Source organism: Coregonus clupeaformis, chromosome 2 (assembly GCF_020615455.1).
Source record: "Coregonus clupeaformis isolate EN_2021a chromosome 2, ASM2061545v1, whole genome shotgun sequence".
Lineage (NCBI taxonomy): Eukaryota > Metazoa > Chordata > Actinopteri > Salmoniformes > Salmonidae > Coregonus > Coregonus clupeaformis.
In genome coordinates this window covers 3,294,451-3,313,607 of record NC_059193.1, presented here as the reverse complement: position 1 = coordinate 3,313,607, position 19,157 = coordinate 3,294,451, and the positions used below count along the sequence as shown (strand labels likewise).

At 44.9% G+C, this 19,157-nt stretch overlaps 1 protein-coding gene across 1 annotated transcript in view; it reads right to left on the bottom strand.

The window, feature by feature from the left end:
• LOC123481009 (copine-4-like) overlaps window positions 1-19,157 on the bottom strand; it is a 103,574-nt gene that overhangs the window by 4,233 nt on the left and 80,184 nt on the right. The window contains 6 exon segments of the mRNA XM_045205597.1: window positions 8,319-8,370; window positions 8,983-9,038; window positions 9,371-9,509; window positions 11,544-11,603; window positions 15,764-15,850; window positions 18,253-18,351. Of these exon segments, the coding sequence (XP_045061532.1) occupies window positions 8,319-8,370; window positions 8,983-9,038; window positions 9,371-9,509; window positions 11,544-11,603; window positions 15,764-15,850; window positions 18,253-18,351 (493 nt within the window).

The window sequence follows — 19,157 nt, the reverse complement described above, 5'->3', positions numbered from 1 at the left end:
GTAGTCGATGAACAGCATTCTCACATGGGAGAAGGCAGTGTGGAGTGCAATAGAGATTGCGTTATCTGTGGATCTGTTGGGGTGATATGCGAATTGAATTGGAGTGGGTATGCGAATTGAATTGGAGTGGGTCCACACACAGAGAGAGACTTCATTATCAGTGACAGGCTCTCCTTAGGGGACGAGAGTGTGAGTGTGTGGAGGGGTGTAGACATCTAGAGGTCTGATTACTGACCACTATACCGCAGACATCTGGAGGTCTGATTACTGACCACTATACCGCAGACATATGGAGGTCTGATTACTGACCACTATACCGCAGACATCTGGAGGTCTGATTACTGACCACTATACCGCAGACATATGGAGGTCTGATTACTGACCACTATGCCGCAGACATATGGAGGTCTGATTACTGACCACTATACCGCAGACATATGGAGGTCTGATTACTGACCACTATGCCGCAGACATCTGGAGGTCTGATTACTGACCACTATACCGCAGACATCTGGAGGTCTGATTACTGACCACTATACCGCAGACATCTGGAGGTCTGATTACTGACCACTATACCGCAGACATATGGAGGTCTGATTACTGACCACTATGCCGCAGACATCTGGAGGTCTGATTACTGACCACTATACCGCAGACATCTGGAGGTCTGATTACTGACCACTATACCGCAGACATATGGAGGTCTGAATACTGACCACTATACCGCAGACATCTGGAGGTCTGATTACTGACCACTATACCGCAGACATATGGAGGTCTGATTACTGACCACTATGCCGCAGACATATGGAGGTCTGATTACTGACCACTATACCGCAGACATCTGGAGGTCTGATTACTGACCACTATACCGCAGACATCTGGAGGTCTGATTACTGACCACTATACCGCAGACATCTGGAGGTCTGATTACTGACCACTATACTGCAGACATCTGGAGGTCTGATTACTGACCACTATACCGCAGACATCTGGAGGTCTGATTACTGACCAAAATACCGCAGACATCTGGAGGTCTGATTACTGACCACTGTCCCGCAGACATCTGGAGGTCTGAATACTGACCACTATACCGCAGACATCTGGAGGTCTGATTACTGACCACTATACCGCAGACATCTGGAGGTCTGATTACTGACCACTATACCGCAGACATCTGGAGGTCTGATTACTGACCAATATACTGCAGACATCTGGAGGTCTGATTACTGACAACTATACCACAGACATCTGGAGGTCTGATTACTGACCACTATACCGCAGACATCTGGAGGTCTGATTACTGACCACTATACTGTAGACATCTGGAGGTCTGATTACTGACCACTATACCGCAGACATCTGGAGGTCTGATTACTGACCACTATACCGCAGACATCTGGAGGTCTGATTACTGACCACTGTACCGCAGACATCTGGAGGTCTGATTACTGACCACTATACCGCAGACATCTGGAGGTCTGATTACTGACCACTATACTACAGACATCTGGAGGTTAGGTCTGATTACTGACCACTATACTGCAGGCATCTGGAGGTTAGGTCTGATTACTGACCCCTATACTGCAGGCATCTGGAGGTTAGGTCTGATTACTGACCACTATACTGCAGGCATCTGGAGGTTAGGTCTGATTACTGACCACTATACTGCAGGCATCTGGAGGTTAGGTCTGATTACTGACCACTATACTGCAGGCATCTGGAGGTTAGGTCTGATTACTGACCACTATACTGCAGGCATCTGGAGGTTAGGTCTGATTACTGACCACTATACTGCAGACATCTGGAGGTTAGGTCTGATTACTGACCACTATACTGCAGGCATCTGGAGGTTAGGTCTGATTACTGACCACTATACTGCAGGCATCTGGAGGTTAGGTCTGATTACTGACCACTATACTGCAGGCATGTGGAGGTCTGATTACTGACCACTATACTGCAGACATCTGGAGGTCTGATTACTGACCACTCTCCTGCAGCCTCAGCCATCAAAAAGGTGACTGGAGGACTGGAGAGCCTTCGAGCTGGAAGACATTCTCACACTCTCTCTCTCGCCCCCTCACACACATACGCTACATGACCAAAGGTATGTGGACACCTGATCGTCGAACATCTCATTTCAAAATCATGGGCATTAATATGGACTTGGTCCCCTCTTTGCTACTATAACTGCCTCCACACTTCTAGGAAGGCTTTCCACTAGATGTTGGAACATTGCTGCGGGGACTTGCTTCCATTCAGCCACAAGAGCATTAGTGATGTCGGGCACTGATGTTGGGCGATTAGGCCTGGCTCACAGTCGGCCTTGTTCGATCGGGTTGAGGTCAGGGCTCTGTGCAGGCCAGTCAATTTCTTCCACACCGATCTCGACAAACAATTTCTGTATGGACCTCGCTTTGTGCAGGGGGGCATTGTCATGCTGAAACAGGAAAGGGCCTTCCCCAAACTGTTGCCACAAAGTTGGAAGCACAGAATCGTTTAGAATGTCATTGTATGCTGTAGCGTTAAGATTTCCCTTCACTGGAACTAGGGGGCCTAGCCGAACCATGAAAAACAGCCCCAACTATTATTCCTCCTCCACCAAACTTTACATTTGGCATTGCACATGGTGATCTTAGGCTTGTGTGGGGCTGCTCGGCCATGGAAACCCATTTCATGAAGCTCCCGACGAACAGTTATTGTGCTGACGTTGCTTCCAGAGGCAGTTTGGAACCCGGGAGTGAGTGTTGCAACCGAGGACAGACGATTTTTACGCGCTACACACTTCCCGTTCTGTGAGCTTGTGTGGCCTACCACTTCGCGGCTGAGCCGTTGTTGCTCCTACAAGTTTCCACTTCACAATAACAGCACTTACAGTTGACCGGGGCAGCTCTAGCAGGGTAGAAATTTGACAAATTGACTTGTTGGAAAGGTGGCATCCTATGACAGTGCCCCGTTGAAAGTCACTGAGCTCTTCAGTAAGGAAATTATACTGCCAATGTTGGTCTATGGAGATTGCATGGCTGTGTGCTTGATTTTATACACCTGTCAGCAACGGGTGTGGCTGAAATAGCCAAATCCACTCATTTGAAGGGGTTTCCACATACTTTTGTATATATAGTGTATCTTACACAGGCACAAACACCGGCACGTACACACACAGGCAGTTATGCACACGCACACACACACACACACACACACACACACACACACACACACTACTTAAAAGCAAGTGTCAGCTTGCCACTCCCTCTACCCACAGTAATGCAAACTTTCATCCTCAAAGAGATATCAATATCAATGGTAGGTACAGGCACAAAGGAAGACAGTATTGACTGAGCGTGTGTGTGTACGAATTGGTGTGTGTCCGCATCTAACAGCATCTTAACAACAGAGTTTTCCTGCATGAAAAACTGTGCAAGCTATGCCCTCTGCTTTGGGAGGTGGGCTGGAAGCTTGCCGGACAGAGGAGCACTGAGACTGATCTATTCTTGGCTGCTTTCCTGGCAAGAAGCTCTGGACTGGATCAGCACCTGTCTGGCTGCTCTCCACCCATCCAGGGCGCCCGCCACTCAAAACAAGCAAGCTAATAGAGTGACACGAATACAAGGTAGAAAGTGGAGGATGAGCTGAAAAGCTGAAGGAAGTAAAAGCTATTCTTATAGTCTATTCTTATAGTCTATTCTTATAGTCTATTCTCATAGTCTATTCTCATAGTCTATTCTTATAGTCTATTCTCATAGTCTATTCTTATAGTCTATTCTATTCTTATCTTCTGTTCTTATATAGTGTGTGAAAAAGTGTTAGGGCTGTGTGCAGGTGAGCTGGATAGATCACATGAGATCAACTGAATTAAACTTGGAAACTTTGTAACATATTTAACTCATTCTATGAGAATGAAGCCTCACTTTGCAGGTAGAATCATATTCACTTGATAATGATACCTCTAATGATACCTATACAAAGCAAAGTTTAATTAGATGTTAATAAAAAAAACATGAAGTTTCTCATAAAAGTTTCTGTTCAAAGTTCACCCAATTGGTGCTTGTGCTGTGAGTGTCATTTGATTACAGGGACAAGGATCTCTCCAGAGTTTGAGTGAGAAACATTGTCATTTATATTATTTCAAATTGGAGGATGTCTCAATGCAGACAGACTTTCATATTCACATTTGTGTTCTGTCTCTCCCTGCGCGCCTCACTGTCTCATTACTTTTCTGTTTAAATCTCTCCCACAACCTCATAAAGATACACAAATGATATGTTTACACCACCTGTTCAACCTATTCGATGCAGTATTGCATTTTGTTTATGTTATAAAAACTTTCTGTCTAGCTAGCAGCTTTAGAAAAGTATTTTAGAAAAATGATCACAATAGTGACAAGCTGTCAAGCCAAACTGTCAAGCCTTGTTCACTGCCTGAAAGAACAGTGGAGGGAAAAAGTATTTAGTCAGCCACCAATTGTGCAAGTTCTCCCACTTAAAAAGATGAGAGAGGCCTGTAATTTTCATCATAGGTACACGTCAACTATGACAGACAAATTGAGAAGAAAAAAATCCAGAAAATCACATTGTAGGATTTTTAATTAATTTATTTTCAAATTATGGTGGAAAATAAGTCTTTGGTCACCTACAAACAAGCAAGATTTCTGGCTCTCACAGACCTGTAACTTCTTCTTTAAGAGGCTCCTCTGTCCTCCACTCGTTACCTGTATTAATGGCACCTGTTTGAACTTGTTATCAGTATAAAAGACACCTGTCCACAACCTCAAACAGTCACACTCCAAACTCCACTATGGCCAAGACCAAAGAGCTGTCAAAGGACACCAGAAACTAAATTGTAGACCTGCACCAGGCTGGGAAGACTGAATCTGCAATAGGTAAGCAGCTTGGTTTGAAGAAATCAACTGTGGGAGCAATTATTAGGAAATGGAAGACATACAAGACCACTGATAATCTCCCTCGATCTGGGGCTCCACACAAGATCTCACCCCGTGGGGTCAAAATGATCACAAGAACGGTGAGCAAAAATCCCAGAACCACACGGGGGGACCTAGTGAATGACCTGCAGAGAGCTGGGACCAAAGTAACAAAGCCTACCATCAGTAACACACTACGCCGCCAGGGACTCAAATCCTGCAGTGCCAGACGTGTCCCCCTGCTTAAGCCAGTACATGTCCAGGCCCGTCTGAAGTTTGCTAGAGTGCATTTGGATGATCCAGAAGAGGATTGGGAGAATGTCATATGGTCAGATGAAACCAAAATATAACTTTTTGGTAAAAAACTCAACTCGTCGTGTTTGGAGGACAAAGAATGCTGAGTTGCATCCAAAGAACACCATACCTACTGTGAAGCATGGGGGTGGAAACATCATGCTTTGGGGGCTGTTTTTCTGCAAAGGGACCAGGACGACTGATCCGTGTAAAGGAAAGAATGAATGGGGCCATGTATCGTGAGATTTTGAGTGAAAACCTCCTTCCATCAGCAAGGGCATTGAAGATGAAACGTGGCTGGGTCTTTCAGCATGACAATGATCCCAAACACACCGCCCGGGCAACGAAGGAGTGGCTTCGTAAGAAGCATTTCAAGGTCCTGGAGTGGCCTAGCCAGTCTCCAGATCTCAACCCCATAGAAAATCTTTGGAGGGAGTTGAAAGTCTGTGTTGCCCAGCGACAGCCCCAAAACATCACTGCTCTAGAGGAGATCTGCATGGAGGAATGGGCCAAAATACCAGCAACAGTGTGTGAAAACCTTGTGAAGGCTTACAGAAAACGTTTGACCTGTGTCATTGCCAACAAAGGGTATATAACAAAGTATTGAGAAACTTTTGTTATTGACCAAATACTTATTTTCCACCATAATTTGCAAATAAATTCATTAAAAAATCCTACAATGTGATTTTCTGGATTATTTTTTTCTCATTTTGTCTGTCATAGTTGACGTGTACCTATGATGAAAATTACAGGCCTCTCTCATCTTTTTAAGTGGGAGAACTTGCACAATTGGTGGCTGACTAAATACTTTTCCCCCCCACTGTATGTATTAGACATTCAGAAAACATTATTTCTCTCCATTGAGTTATGTATTAGACATTCAGAAAACATTATTTCTCTCCAGGGTGTGAAGTGTGTACAGCCTGCGCAAAAAACCAAGCAGAGCTCATGCCTTTCATGCAACATTTTTCAAACCATCATTAGTCTCATCATGCCGCCTTAGAATGTATTAAAAATCTAAACATATAGCCCAATGTTTGTAGAACAACTAAAGTTACATAAATAACTCTAAATTAAGCATATAGGAGTCCCTGTTTTTTGGTTAACCGCTCAACACAGAATAGCGGCATGTGCACACTCTCAAATCGTTTGGGGAAAATATCCTTTCTATTTTATTCAGCTATGTTCAATTGTATTCTTCATACTATAAAATAATATCAAATAATGCCATGGAATTCTAAGCAAATCCTGTCTGCTAAATGAACTAGTGTAGCCCACAGCCATATGGCATAGCCAGATCAGGGCCTAACATAAGGACAACTCAGAGTATGGTATTATGTTCTTCTGAAATAGATAAATCTTCAGACCTGTCTAAAATAAATAATGGATTTATTGTGTTGGTATAGGCTATATTACATGGATGTATTAGACTTTTAAAAATGTATATGTTCCAAAGGTCTGCATCAGTGGCTTGTAGGCTATGCGTGGAAGCCAGGAGATGCTAAATGTCTTTATGTTCATTAATGGTCAATTACCGTGAGACCAACAGTTATTTGCTTGACAATCACTGGCTGACAAATGTCATGACCGCCACATCCCCTAGCTGTATGTAGCTACGTGTGCACATTTGTTCATACTCTTTTCTAGTTAGTGAGTTATTAGCCCAGTTATAGCTAATTTGTAGTCAGAAATGTGTGAGTGATTGCTTCCTACGAGCACAAAACGTATAAACATCTAGCCATCTTTGAAAAGCCAGTCAGGTAAAGAGCTTTATGTATTAAAGGGGCAGTGATGTATTTTGAGACAGGCTTGAGTATGCTAAGTAGCCAATAGACAGAGGGTAGCATAATTTGTCTGATTCTCTGTAATATTGGTTTAGGAATAATAATGCATTTTATTTTGTAAAGTGGTTTCTTGCATCAAACAACATTTTCAGTCACCTCCTTGTCTGAAGGACAAGTGGATAAACAGGTTAATGTCAAGCTCTGCATGTTTCTTTCAAAAGTCTTATGGAATGTAGGCCTACATAATATTATTATTATTATTTTTGTCATTTAGCAGATGCTCTTATCCAGAGCGACTTACAGGAGAAATTAGGGTTAAGTGCTTTGCTCAAGGGCACATCGACAGATTTTTCACCTAGTCGGCTCGGGGCTTAGAACCAGCGACCTTTCGGTTACTAGTGTTGTGCCAGTAACTGAAAGGTCGCTGGTTCTAAGCCCCGAGCCGACTAGGTGAAAAATCCAATATTACAGAGAATCAGACAAATTATGCTACCCTCTGTCTATTGGCTACTTAGCTTATCCAAGCTTAACCACTAAGCTACCTGCCACCACACATTGGCTGCTACTGTCGGCTGAACGATAGAACCACTATTTCCATGTTAAAATGTTATGTGATGCATTTTCTCCATTGTTTTTGATGGTAGGCCACTATGGTAGGCCTACATTATGATCAAATAGCCACAGTAGCCTACTTGGACACTGTTAAAACAGTAAATTAAAACGGGTACAGCCTCAAGTGTTCACAGTAAAAGTACGCCGAAAGTTGCACAGAATTTTCACAACGTTGAAGTTTGCGCTCAGCCAACACCTTTGGCTGTTCACCCAGGCCTGTCTGTGGGACTTTATGCAAGTCACCTTTGGCTGTTCACACAGGCCTGTCTGTGGGACTTTATGCAAGTCACCTTTGGCTGTTCACCCAGGCCTGTCTGTGGGACTTTATGCAAGTCACCTTTGGCTGTTCACCCAGGCCTGTCTGTGGGACTTTATGCAGGTCATCTTTGGCTGTTCAACCTTTTCCTTAAGCCATTTAACTCACTGTTACAACTTTTTATTGATGCATCCCTACAAAGTGTTTGGGCCGGAATGAAGAGAGTGTGTGGTAAATGCGGTTTTATTACCTGGTTAATGTGTTATTAAAGGTATATTTGTGGTTTCAATATTTAATAGGCATTCAGTGCAAGGGGAAATTGACCCCAATTTAGCCAATTTACTGTAACCACCCACCCCAGAGCTAGTGATGAGCATTTGAAATAAAGCATTTTGACAGTCTGTGATTTCAAAGGCAGGGTGAACCTCTAATCTGTTTGAGGCGAAGCACCTACCTGCACATTCTGGGTTTTCCTCATTAAAATTCACCGCAAAATCGTGGGAAACCTGGAGGAAGATGAAAAATATGATATTTTGATCACCATGGAACAGTGAGACAAAGGAGCACACACACACACACACACACACACACACACACACAGACACACACACATACACACAGTTGGCCAGAAGCAATCAATCAAACAATCTAATTTTTAAAATCAAAATTCCATGGATGCATTTTTGTGGGTTGGGTAATTAGCATAATTGCAAGCCATGCTACCCCCCCCACCCCACACACAGCTCGATGGGTTAGTCTGCCCCCCCAGGCTGGACCAGAGACAGTATAATGTATCAGCCAGTGGTAGCATCAGTCACCCAGGCAGAATGTCAATTATTTCCTGCTGGGTTCAGTTTAGTGACTCAGAAAGTCAATGCAGCAGTAAAGAGCGCTGGGCTGGACGGGCCCATTCTGTGTGACAGGACAGAGCAGAGCAGGGGCCAGCGAGGGCCAGCGAGGGTCAGCGAGGGCCAGCGGGTGGCTTCCGTAATCACCACAGAAGCAGGAGAGCAGAGCCAGAGTCTCACCTCGTCTCATCTCGCCACAGGAGTGATTACTGACACCCTGCTGAGGCTGAGCCATAGCCCAACTCTGTGAAAAATACGGTTGGAAATTACCTTGAAGTCGGGCGGGATCCGAGCGCCGAAGCCAAACGCTGGGAACATTTTTGTCACTGGATTGAAATGCATGCAGGGACAGAAAACAAAAAGTGATTAGAATTTGAGCGATGACACACTTGATTCTGAGCCGGTGATCATTATCTGAAACAAATACCCATAAACAAGTTCATTCCGCTGGCGACCCAGGACTACAATGGGCTCTAAATGACTTCTCATTTACATAACCTCTGAGTCACTGGAGAACTAGAGTAAACTTTCACATACAAACTTTCAAAAGTTATTAGATTTTTTCAGGAGAGGAGGGATCAACATTGAAGTCACGAGCAACAGTCATTGCACAACATTTTACATAATACCTGTTAACGAGTGCTTGAATGTGATTGGCCTCACCTGTCGTAATCCTGGCAGATCTCCCCTACCGCGACCAGGGCTTTGAGGTACTCGTTAGGCTGGTAGGGGTGGATGTAGTGTAGCGAGCAGCTGTTGTGAGGATCCCCGTTCGAGGCGGTGAAATCAATAGCTACCTGGGAAGACAAGTGGCAATCAAAGGGGAGTTTGACTCCAATTACCTCAAATGTATGCACCTTCCCTTTACACCTATCCCTCACTCTGACACACACCATCCCCACCTCTCCCTCACTCTGACACACACCATCCCCACCTCTCCCTCACTCTGACACACACACCATCCCCACCTCTCCCTCACTCTGACACACACACCATCCCCACCTCTCCCTCACTCTGACACATACACCATCCCCACCTCTCCCTCACTCTGACACATACACCATCCCCACCCCATTATTTGCATTATCTCCCTAAACTAATGCCTAGGCTTAAGCTCAGCAGGCTAACTCAGTCTTGTGGCACACAGATGACCCTGGTTAAAACCCAGTCTGTCACATATACAGCACCAGTCGAAAGTTTGGACACACCTACTCATTCAAGGGTTTTTCTTTATTTTTACTATTTTAGAATAATAGTGAAGACGTCAAAACTATGAAATAACACATATGGAATCATGTAGTAACCAAACTTCAAAGTAGCCACCCTTTGCCTTGATGACAGCTTTGCACACTCTTGGCATTCTCTCAACCAGCTTCATGAGGAATGCTTGTCCAACAGTCTTGAAGGAGTTCCCACACATGCTGAGCACTTGTTGGCTGCTTTTCCTTCACTCTGCGGTCCAACTCATCCCAAACCATCTCAATTGGGTTGAGGTCAGTGACTGTGGAGGCCAGGTCATCTGATGCAGCACTCCATCACTCTCCTTGGTCAAATAGCCCTTACACAGCCTGGAGGTGTGTTTTGGGTCATTGTCCTGTTGAAAAACAAATGATAGTCCCACTAAGCGCAAACCAGATGGGATGGCGTATCGCTGCAGAATGCTGTGGTAGCCATGCTGGTTAAGTGTGATTTGAATTCTAAATAAATCACAGACAGTGTCACCAGCATAGCACCCCCACACCATAACACCTCCTCCTCCATGCTTCACGGTGGGAAATACACATGTGGAGATCAACCGTTCACCAACACCGCTTCTCACAAAGACACGGTGGTTGGACCAAAGGACAGATTTCCACCGGTCTAATGTCCATTGCTCGTGTTTCTTGGCCCAAGCAAGTCTCTTCTTCTTATTGGTGTCCTTTAGTAGTGGTTTCTTTGCAACAATTCGACCATGAAGGCCTGATTCACGCAGTCTCCTCTGAACAGTTGATGTTGAGATGTGTCTGTTACTTGAACTCAGTGAAGCATTTATTTGGGCTGCGACTTCTGAAGATGGTAACTCTAATGAACTTATCCTCTGCATAGAGGTAACTCTGGGTCTTCCTTTCCTGTGGCGGTCCTCATGAGAGCCAGTTTCATCATAACGCTTGATGGTTTTTGCGACTGCACTTGAAGAAACTTTCAAAGTTCTTGACATTTTCCGTATTGACTGACCTTCATGTCTAAAAGTAATGATGTACTGTCATTTCTCTTTGCTTATTTGAGCTGTTCTTGCCATAATATGGACTTTTACCAAATAGGGCTATCTTCTGTATACCACCCCTACCTTGTCACAACACAACTGACTGGCTCAAATGCATTAAGAAGGAAATAAATTCCACAAATGAACTTTTAACAAGGCAAACCTTTTAATTGAAATGCATTCCAGGTGACTACCTCATGAAGCTGGTTGAGAGAATGACAAGAGTGCGCAAAGCTGTCATCAAGGCAAAGGGTGGCTATTTGAAGAATCTCAAATACATAATATATTTTGATTTGTTTAACACTTTTTTGGTTACTACATGATTCCATATGTGTTATTTCAAAGTTTTGATGTCTTCACTATTATTCTACAATGTAGAAAATAGTTTTAAAAAATAAAAATAAAAACAAAAAAAACTTGAATGAGTAGGTGTGGCCAAACTTTTCATTGGTGCTGTACGTCACCCAACTAAAAAGATAATCATGAGGGCAGTGACATTTTTAAAGTCATTTGCATATTGTGTGGATTTGAATACATTTTGGCATCCTGTGTGTGAATGTGTGAGGCATGCATGTCAGTGTGAACTCACTGTAAACTGGATCTGACAGCCTCCCATGATGTAATCCAGGAATGAGTGCATCTTGATGATCTGTGGATGGGAGACAGCAGTTGAGGGCGGGAGAACTCAGCTATCCACAGTGAGAATTGGCTCCAATGACTTGGGGATGACATGATGGACACAGTAACTGACCACTTGGGAGCATCTTACCCTTTATTCCAGCCTATTAGAAAGCAGCTGGTGTAGCATGTTAGCCATTAGCTTTGAGACAGCAGCTGGCTGTGTGAGTTCTCCATTATGTCTCTCTTACAACTGGTGTCACATGTTGGCCAGTGTTGGGAAATATCAGAGAGGAAGAGGCAAAGCGAGAGGATTTACTCCGGCCCAAAATCTGTGTGCGTGAGATAAGCCTTTTTTGTATGGAGGTCTATGACAGCATGTCGAATTACGAGAGGCTTATTTAATCTAACAGAAGTTAAATAATGTTTAGGCTGTTACAAATGTACTGATATAAGTGGATGCACGTGGCATTCCGGCAACTTTGAGAAAGACGACTTAGTTGTGCCTGTTGTTCATGCGTGTATCTGCCCTCTCATTAGCTAGAATGGTCCCACCTGATCTCGCCTCCTCCAACCTGCCTTCCATCTTTGAGGACATGTCTTACCTTTGTTAGAGCGGTCACTCGACTATCTTCTCAATATAATAGATCATCTTGGGAAGTAGTAATCTGCCAATAAAGACACTGAGAAAGGCCAGCACTTATTTAATGGGAATCTGTCTGCATTTAAAAACAACATTAGCTATTCCACGGTGTGTCCATACAGACATAGTTGTCCCTAAAATGACACTAATTTTAAGGCTTGTGTTTTTTTTTTTTTACATATTGATAGCCCGAGTCGTTCAAGGAATTCGGGACATGGGTGACTAGTTAACGTTAGTTTGGCTCTCTCTGTGTGTTCGTGCCGTGAAAGGAGGGGTTATTTCTTTGTCTGAAAGCAATGGCTAGCTAGTTTGCTAACTATTCTAGCTAACTAACTGGCTGAATAAGTTGACGACGGACTCGCTCAAGCTGTCGGGACTAACCCACAACGTTACACACGGACACGAACGATCTGCTTGCGTGTTGATACACTGGTGGTTTGTTGTCGCCGAGTATTGGCGCTAAACCCTGTTGTTGGAGACCGGCATGCTAGCTGGCTGTGGCGTCTTATGACGAGGTGCCCGGACGTTTTTCACGGAATAATACTGCACCTAGTTAGCTAGCTGAATAAACTAAGTTAGTCTATTCCTAGAAAACATTGAACCGCTGTAGTTTACAACAATTATAGTTTCTGAGGTGGAAGTTGGGAGAGTTATATTTGGGAGTTGTGGTGAGGGAGGCCCCGCTCTCTCCTTTCCCAGATGTTTAGTTCATTTCATTCCGATCTCCTCTGCATTATTGTAGCCATCTGCTGCAGCCTGTCAACTATGCCTCTGCCTATCCCTGTTCTCTCCTCTCCGCACAGGCTACACAAACGCCTCACACCGCGTGGCTGCTGCCTCTCTAACCTGGTAGTCCCTGCACGCACGACCCACGTGGAGTTCCAGGTCTCAGGCAGCCTCTGGAACTGCCGTTCTGCTGCCAACAAGGCAGAGTTCATCTCAGCCTATGCTACCCTCCAGTCCCTCGACTTCTTGGCGCTGACGGAAACATGGATTACCACTGAAAACACTGCTACTCCTGCTGCTCTCTCCTCGTCTGACCATGTGTTCTCGCATACCCCGAGAGCATCTGGTCAGCGGGGTGGTGGCACAGGAATCCTCATCTCTCCCAAGTGGACATTCTCAATTTTTCCCCTGACCCATCTGTCTATCTCCTCATTTGAATTCCATGCTGTCACAGTCACTAGCCCATTTAAGCTTAATATCCTTGTCATCTATCGCCCTCCAGGTTCCCTTGGAGAGTTCATCAATGAGCTTGACGCCTTGATAAGTTCCTTTCCTGAGGATGGCTCACCCCTCACAGTTCTGGGGGATTTCAACCTCCCTACGTCTACATTTGACTCATTTCTCTCTGCCTCCTTCTTTCCACTCCTCTCCTCTTTTGACCTCACCCTCTCACCGTCCCCCTACTCACAAGGCAGGCAATACGCTTGACCTCATCTTTACTAGATGCTGTTGTTCTACTAATCTCACTGCAACTCCCCTCCAAGTCTCCGACCACTACTTTGTATCCTTTTCTCTCTCCCTCTCCTCCAACACTACTCACTCTGCCCCTACACAGATGGTAATGCGCCGTCGCAACCATCGCTCTCTCTCTTCCGCTACTCTCTCCTCTTCCATCCTATCATCTCTTCCCTCTGCTCAATCCTTCTCCCTCCAATCTCCTGATTCTGCCTCCTCAACCATCCTCTCCTCCCCTTTCTGCATCATTTGACTCTCTATGTCCCCTATCCTCCCGGCCGGCTCGGTCCTCCCCTCCAGCTCCGTGGCTTGATGACTCATTGCGAGCTCACAGAACAGAGCTCCTGGCAGCTGAGCGGAAATGGAAGAAAACTAGACTCCCTGCGGAACTGGCATCTTTTCACTCCCTCCTCTCTACATTTTCTTCATCTGTTTCTGCTGCTAAGGCCACTTTCTACCACTCCAAGCATCTGCCTCTAACCCTAGGACGCTCTTTGCCACATTCTCCTCCCTGCTGAATCCCCCCCCCCACCCCCAAATCCCTCTCTGTTGACGACATCCGATCCTCGTTTGTTAAGTCAAATGACACTGCTGGTCCTGCTCACACTGCCCTACCCTATGCTTTGACTTCTTTCTCCCCTCTCTCTCCAGATAAAATCTTGCGACTTGCGATGGCAGGCCGCCCAACAACCTGCCCGCTTGACCCTATCCCCTCCTCTCTTCTCCAGACCATCTCCGGTGACCTTCTCCCTTACCTCACCTCGCTGATCAACTCATCCTTGACCGATGGCTATGTCCCTTCCGTCTTCAAGAGAGCGAGAGTTGCACCCCTTCTCAAAAAACCAACACTCGATCCCTCTGATGTCAACAACTACAGACCAGTATCCCTTCTTTCTTTTCTCTCCAAAACTATTGAGCGTGCCCTCTTTAGCCAACTCTCTTGCTATCTCTCTCAGAATGACCTTCTTGATCCAAACCAGTCAGGTTTCAAGACTGGTCATTCAACTGAGACTGCTCTTCTCTGTGTCACGGAGGCTCTCCCGCACTGCTAAAGCTAACTCTCTCTCCTCTGCTCTTGTCCTTCTAGACCTGTCTGCTGCCTTTGATACTGTGAAATATCAGATCCTCCTCTCCACCCTCTCCGAGCTGGGCATCTCCGGCGCGGCTCACTCTTGGATTGCGTCCTACCTGACCGGTCGCTCCTACCAAGTGGCGTGGCGAAAAGCTGTCTCCGCACCACGTGCTCTCACCACTGGTGTCCCCCAGGGCTCAGTTCTAGGCCCTCTCCTATTCTCGCTATACACCAAGTCACTTGGCTCTGTCATATCCTCACATGGCCTCTCCTATCATTGCTACGCTGACGACACACAACTAATCTTCTCCTTTTCCCCTTCTGATAACCAGGTGGCGAATCACATCTCTGCATGTCTGGCAGACATATCAGTATGGATGACGGATCACCACCTCAAGCTGAACCTTGGCAAGACGGAGCTGCTCTTCCTCCCGGGGAAGGACTGCCTGTTCCATGATCTCGCCATCACGGTTGACAACTCCGTTGTGTCCTCCTCCCAGAGTGCGAAGAGCCTTGGCGTGACCCTGGACAACACCCTGTCGTTCCCCCCCTCCCCCCCCCAAAAAAACAAACAAAAAAAAAAACATTGTAAAGTGGTTATCCCACTGGCTATAAGGTGAATGCACCTATTTGTAAGTTGCTCTGGATAAGAGCGTCTGCTAAATGACGTAAATATAAATGTAAATGTAAGGCCATCTGTGGGATCAGCAGATGGAAGAAATGTCATATTAGTCAGATTCCATCTGATCACAACCTTCCTTCACATCCATAACAGCAACAGGATGATAAATGTTCTAGAACCATCTGCCAATCAGACTAAGACATCAGGTTAGAGAAAGTGGTGGGTGGAGGAAGGAAGGAACGAGTGTGTGAATATTAAGGAGACAGAGAGAGAGAGAGAGAGAGAGAGAGAGAGAGAGAGAGAGAGAGAGAGAGAGAGAGAGAGAGAGAGAGAGAGAGAGAGAGAGAGATAGAGAGCGAGAGAGAGAGAGAGATTGAAAGTGTTGTGAATCACCTTGCACTGATTGAGAATGACGATACCAGAGTTCTTGTAATTCTTCTTCTTGATCTGATACTTGGGGTTTATACACTCCCATTGGACCTGTCATTGATCAAATCAAAAAACAAGTGAGACCAAAAACCACAATAAGTATAGTATCATCCTTACAGTATGTGACTTGGTAGAGGGAGACTGACTGTGCTAAACAGAGATTCAAAACATCATAAAAAAACGACAGATATTGATAGACTATATCGTCCCACTGGATAACATGGAGCCATGGTAGTGGAGGCCAGACAATGGAGTGAAATACAACAATACGATCCACAGCAATGAGAGGTGGCAAGGAAATGGTACTGTAGAGCGTGCTAGGGAGAATAATTAGCAAAGCCAAGCAACAACAGCCTGAGGAGGTTTGGTTTCTGGGTCGTTTGTTCGTCACTAATGAGGGGAGCATTATCCATTCATGACTGTACAGATTAGCCCAGTCATTTCAATCTGCTGCTCAAAAACAGAAAACAACTCCTGTGTTAAAATCTACCACCTTTCCTCTAAGAGTCATGGGAGAAAAAACTAAATATCAGTCACCTAATCGTCTCAGGGACAGTCTGTCCGTGCTGTTCTCAGTCTTTCACTTTAGCTTACAAAACTAATTATATAACCATTATCGTAAAAGTGGACACCCAACTAGTTGCAGCTCCATGAATGATTGACAGATAATGGGTAAAAAAAAACGAGATATCGCTATCAGCCAAATCACTGGTTTCAGTAGGAGTCAGCACTCCTTGTGTATCCTATATGTGGCATTGGAATCGAATGGAATGGGCCTTACTGTAACGGGTTTAATGCCAGCAGGTTCTGCGGTCTTCTTAAATTCCATGAAGGAGCCAATTAGTGGTGTGAACGGCCTTTAAAAGCTTGCTGCGTTTGAGGCCCGAGCACCGTAGGGTTTATTTAGACTACGGGCGAGCCACGTTGTAATATAATTAGCCCAGATGCCTCAGCCTGGAGCTCCTTCTGTGTGCTAATGAAGACACAGCTGTCTGCCTGAGCACAGGGCCGGTCGGCGTGATGAAGGAGAGCTGTCCAGTGATGTATGGCCGTACGGGTTGTCGCCTGTCATCTTCACCGAGAACGCCAGTTAATTAAATGCATTTGTTCTTGTTCTTGTTCCAAGGGAAGCTGTTCTGTTTGCAAAACTCTGGACACTAGGCAAATGCCTTTAAAAAGAAAACACTAGCACATGGCTTAAACCAAAAGGCATTATGCAGAATTCATAAATACCAAACATAAAACACAAAAGTCTTACAACAGTCTCCTCAAACTGTCTCTTTAAGTGGTGATGAAGGCTGATCTCTATTAAAAGAGTAATCTTGAAGACGGGGAAAAAAATAATTATGTCTATATCAAAGTGCCATCAAGTGAAACCAAGTTAAAGTACCCTTTGACCTTTCAAACATCACTGAGGGTCATGGCTCAACGGAAAAGTGTTAACGGAATCTTTGGGATGTCCCAAATATGATGTCATCCCATTGAAGTTTAAATTTAAAACGGTTAAGGTAAGGGTTAAGGTTAGGGTAAGGTAAAGTAAGGGTTATGGTTATGGTTATGGTTAAGGTTAGGGTGAGGGTAGGGGTTAAGGTTAGGGTTTAGGGTAGGGACGTCCCAAGGATCCCGGATAGCACTAACCATGGCTCAATGGATCCATTTCCAAGCATTCTGAGCTGGAAGGAAACGGCAAGGATTCTTTCCCAAACACACCAGGCAGGACAGAACTTTCACTCTCCCACACTCTTGTCCTCCATACAGGGAAGGAGAGAGTGCTGATTTCTGAATTACACCGGCACAGAGGGAGAGAAAGAGGAGACGGTGGCTACCGGATGGTGGGGAGGCTCCTGGTTGAGAGAGATCCATTGTCATTTGTTTGGTTTTTCTTCAGGCTTCTGTCCTACTCTTCCCTGTGGAGCACTGATATATCCTCAGCACCCAATGAGATAAGTATCTCCTCCAGGAGCCCCAAATGGCCCCAAATGGCCCCCAGAGAGAGGAAGCTAGCCTCTGGTCACATCCCCCAGAGAGAGGACACTAGAAAAACCTGGAGTTGGATGAAATCTTCAGTCGGCGACCAACATGAGCTCTGCCTCTCTAACCCACTTTCTCTCTGCTCTCCCACATCCTCTGGAGAGACATACTTTCCAATGAGTACAGAACCATATCAGAGTCTGATTCCTACAGTCTGATAAGTCTTAGGTATATAATAATTACAATGTTTCCAGATGAGCTAGTAAAATGAGTAGGTAGATGCACACCCCAAAAATTGTTTGTGACTTAATTGTTTTAATTTTTCTCATTCGACAAATTCCAGATGCTACAAGCATGATGATAATGAAAACATATGGAGGCATCTAGAAATGATCATTTTACAAACCTGATTGATGCCCTCGCTACCTAAAAAAACCAAAACAACCTCACTTATAAACCCACACAACACCTGTACAGCCTACCTGTCTCCCATCCATTGCCCCTCTCATCTCTTTGAATGTGGCCTGATATTCACCAATAAAGTCGTGCTTCCCATTGGAGTCCCAGTCCCACACCGTGCACTGAGAGAGAGAGAGGGGAGGGTGGGGGAGAAAGAAGAGGGAGAGAGAGAGAGAAGAGGGAGAGAGAGAGAGAAGAGTTGGGAGTAAAGAGAGAGAGAAACAGTGATTACAGTTAATGATCAAATACTATGGTGTCAACACGAACGTATCACCTAATCTATCTGTGAATACTGCAGTAGAACAAGATGACCAGACAGAATGTGACCAACTATGTGGTGACATGTAGATTCTGGCTTGGATGAAAGCACCTCCTCTGGTGTTCATACTCATTACAACTCACTGGGACCAGTTTGAGAAAACTAGAGCAGACTCCCCTGTGACGCTACACCATTAATAAATCAGTAAGGGGACATTACTGGAGTGATCAAAATTGTATGGTCTCATGAAATATGGATTTGAGGATGGGAAAGAAGGCTTTTGACGTAAGAGAGAGAGAGAAAATTGAATTTGTGTGTGTGTGTGTATGTTTATTTTGTTTAACATTATAAATGTTTCAGATGTTAAATTAATTACTACACTTTAATTTTTAAGCCCACATTTTATCATAATTATTTATAAAAATATCTGTCAGCGGTATTTTGTGGAGGGGGAACACTAACTGGACCTGCTCCTCCTTAGTAAGTGGTTCCTTCCAAGATGCACCACCGAGCAAAGATATGCTAGGCAGGAGGCTAGATACTCTTGTGCATGCAGACAGTATCGTCAGTGGAGGAGGAGAGAGCGTGTCGAGTTACACGCACAGTGTTTTATTTGATTTTAGCTGCCGGTGATGGGCAGGACTCGCAGGAGGTATGTTTGTAAATGTA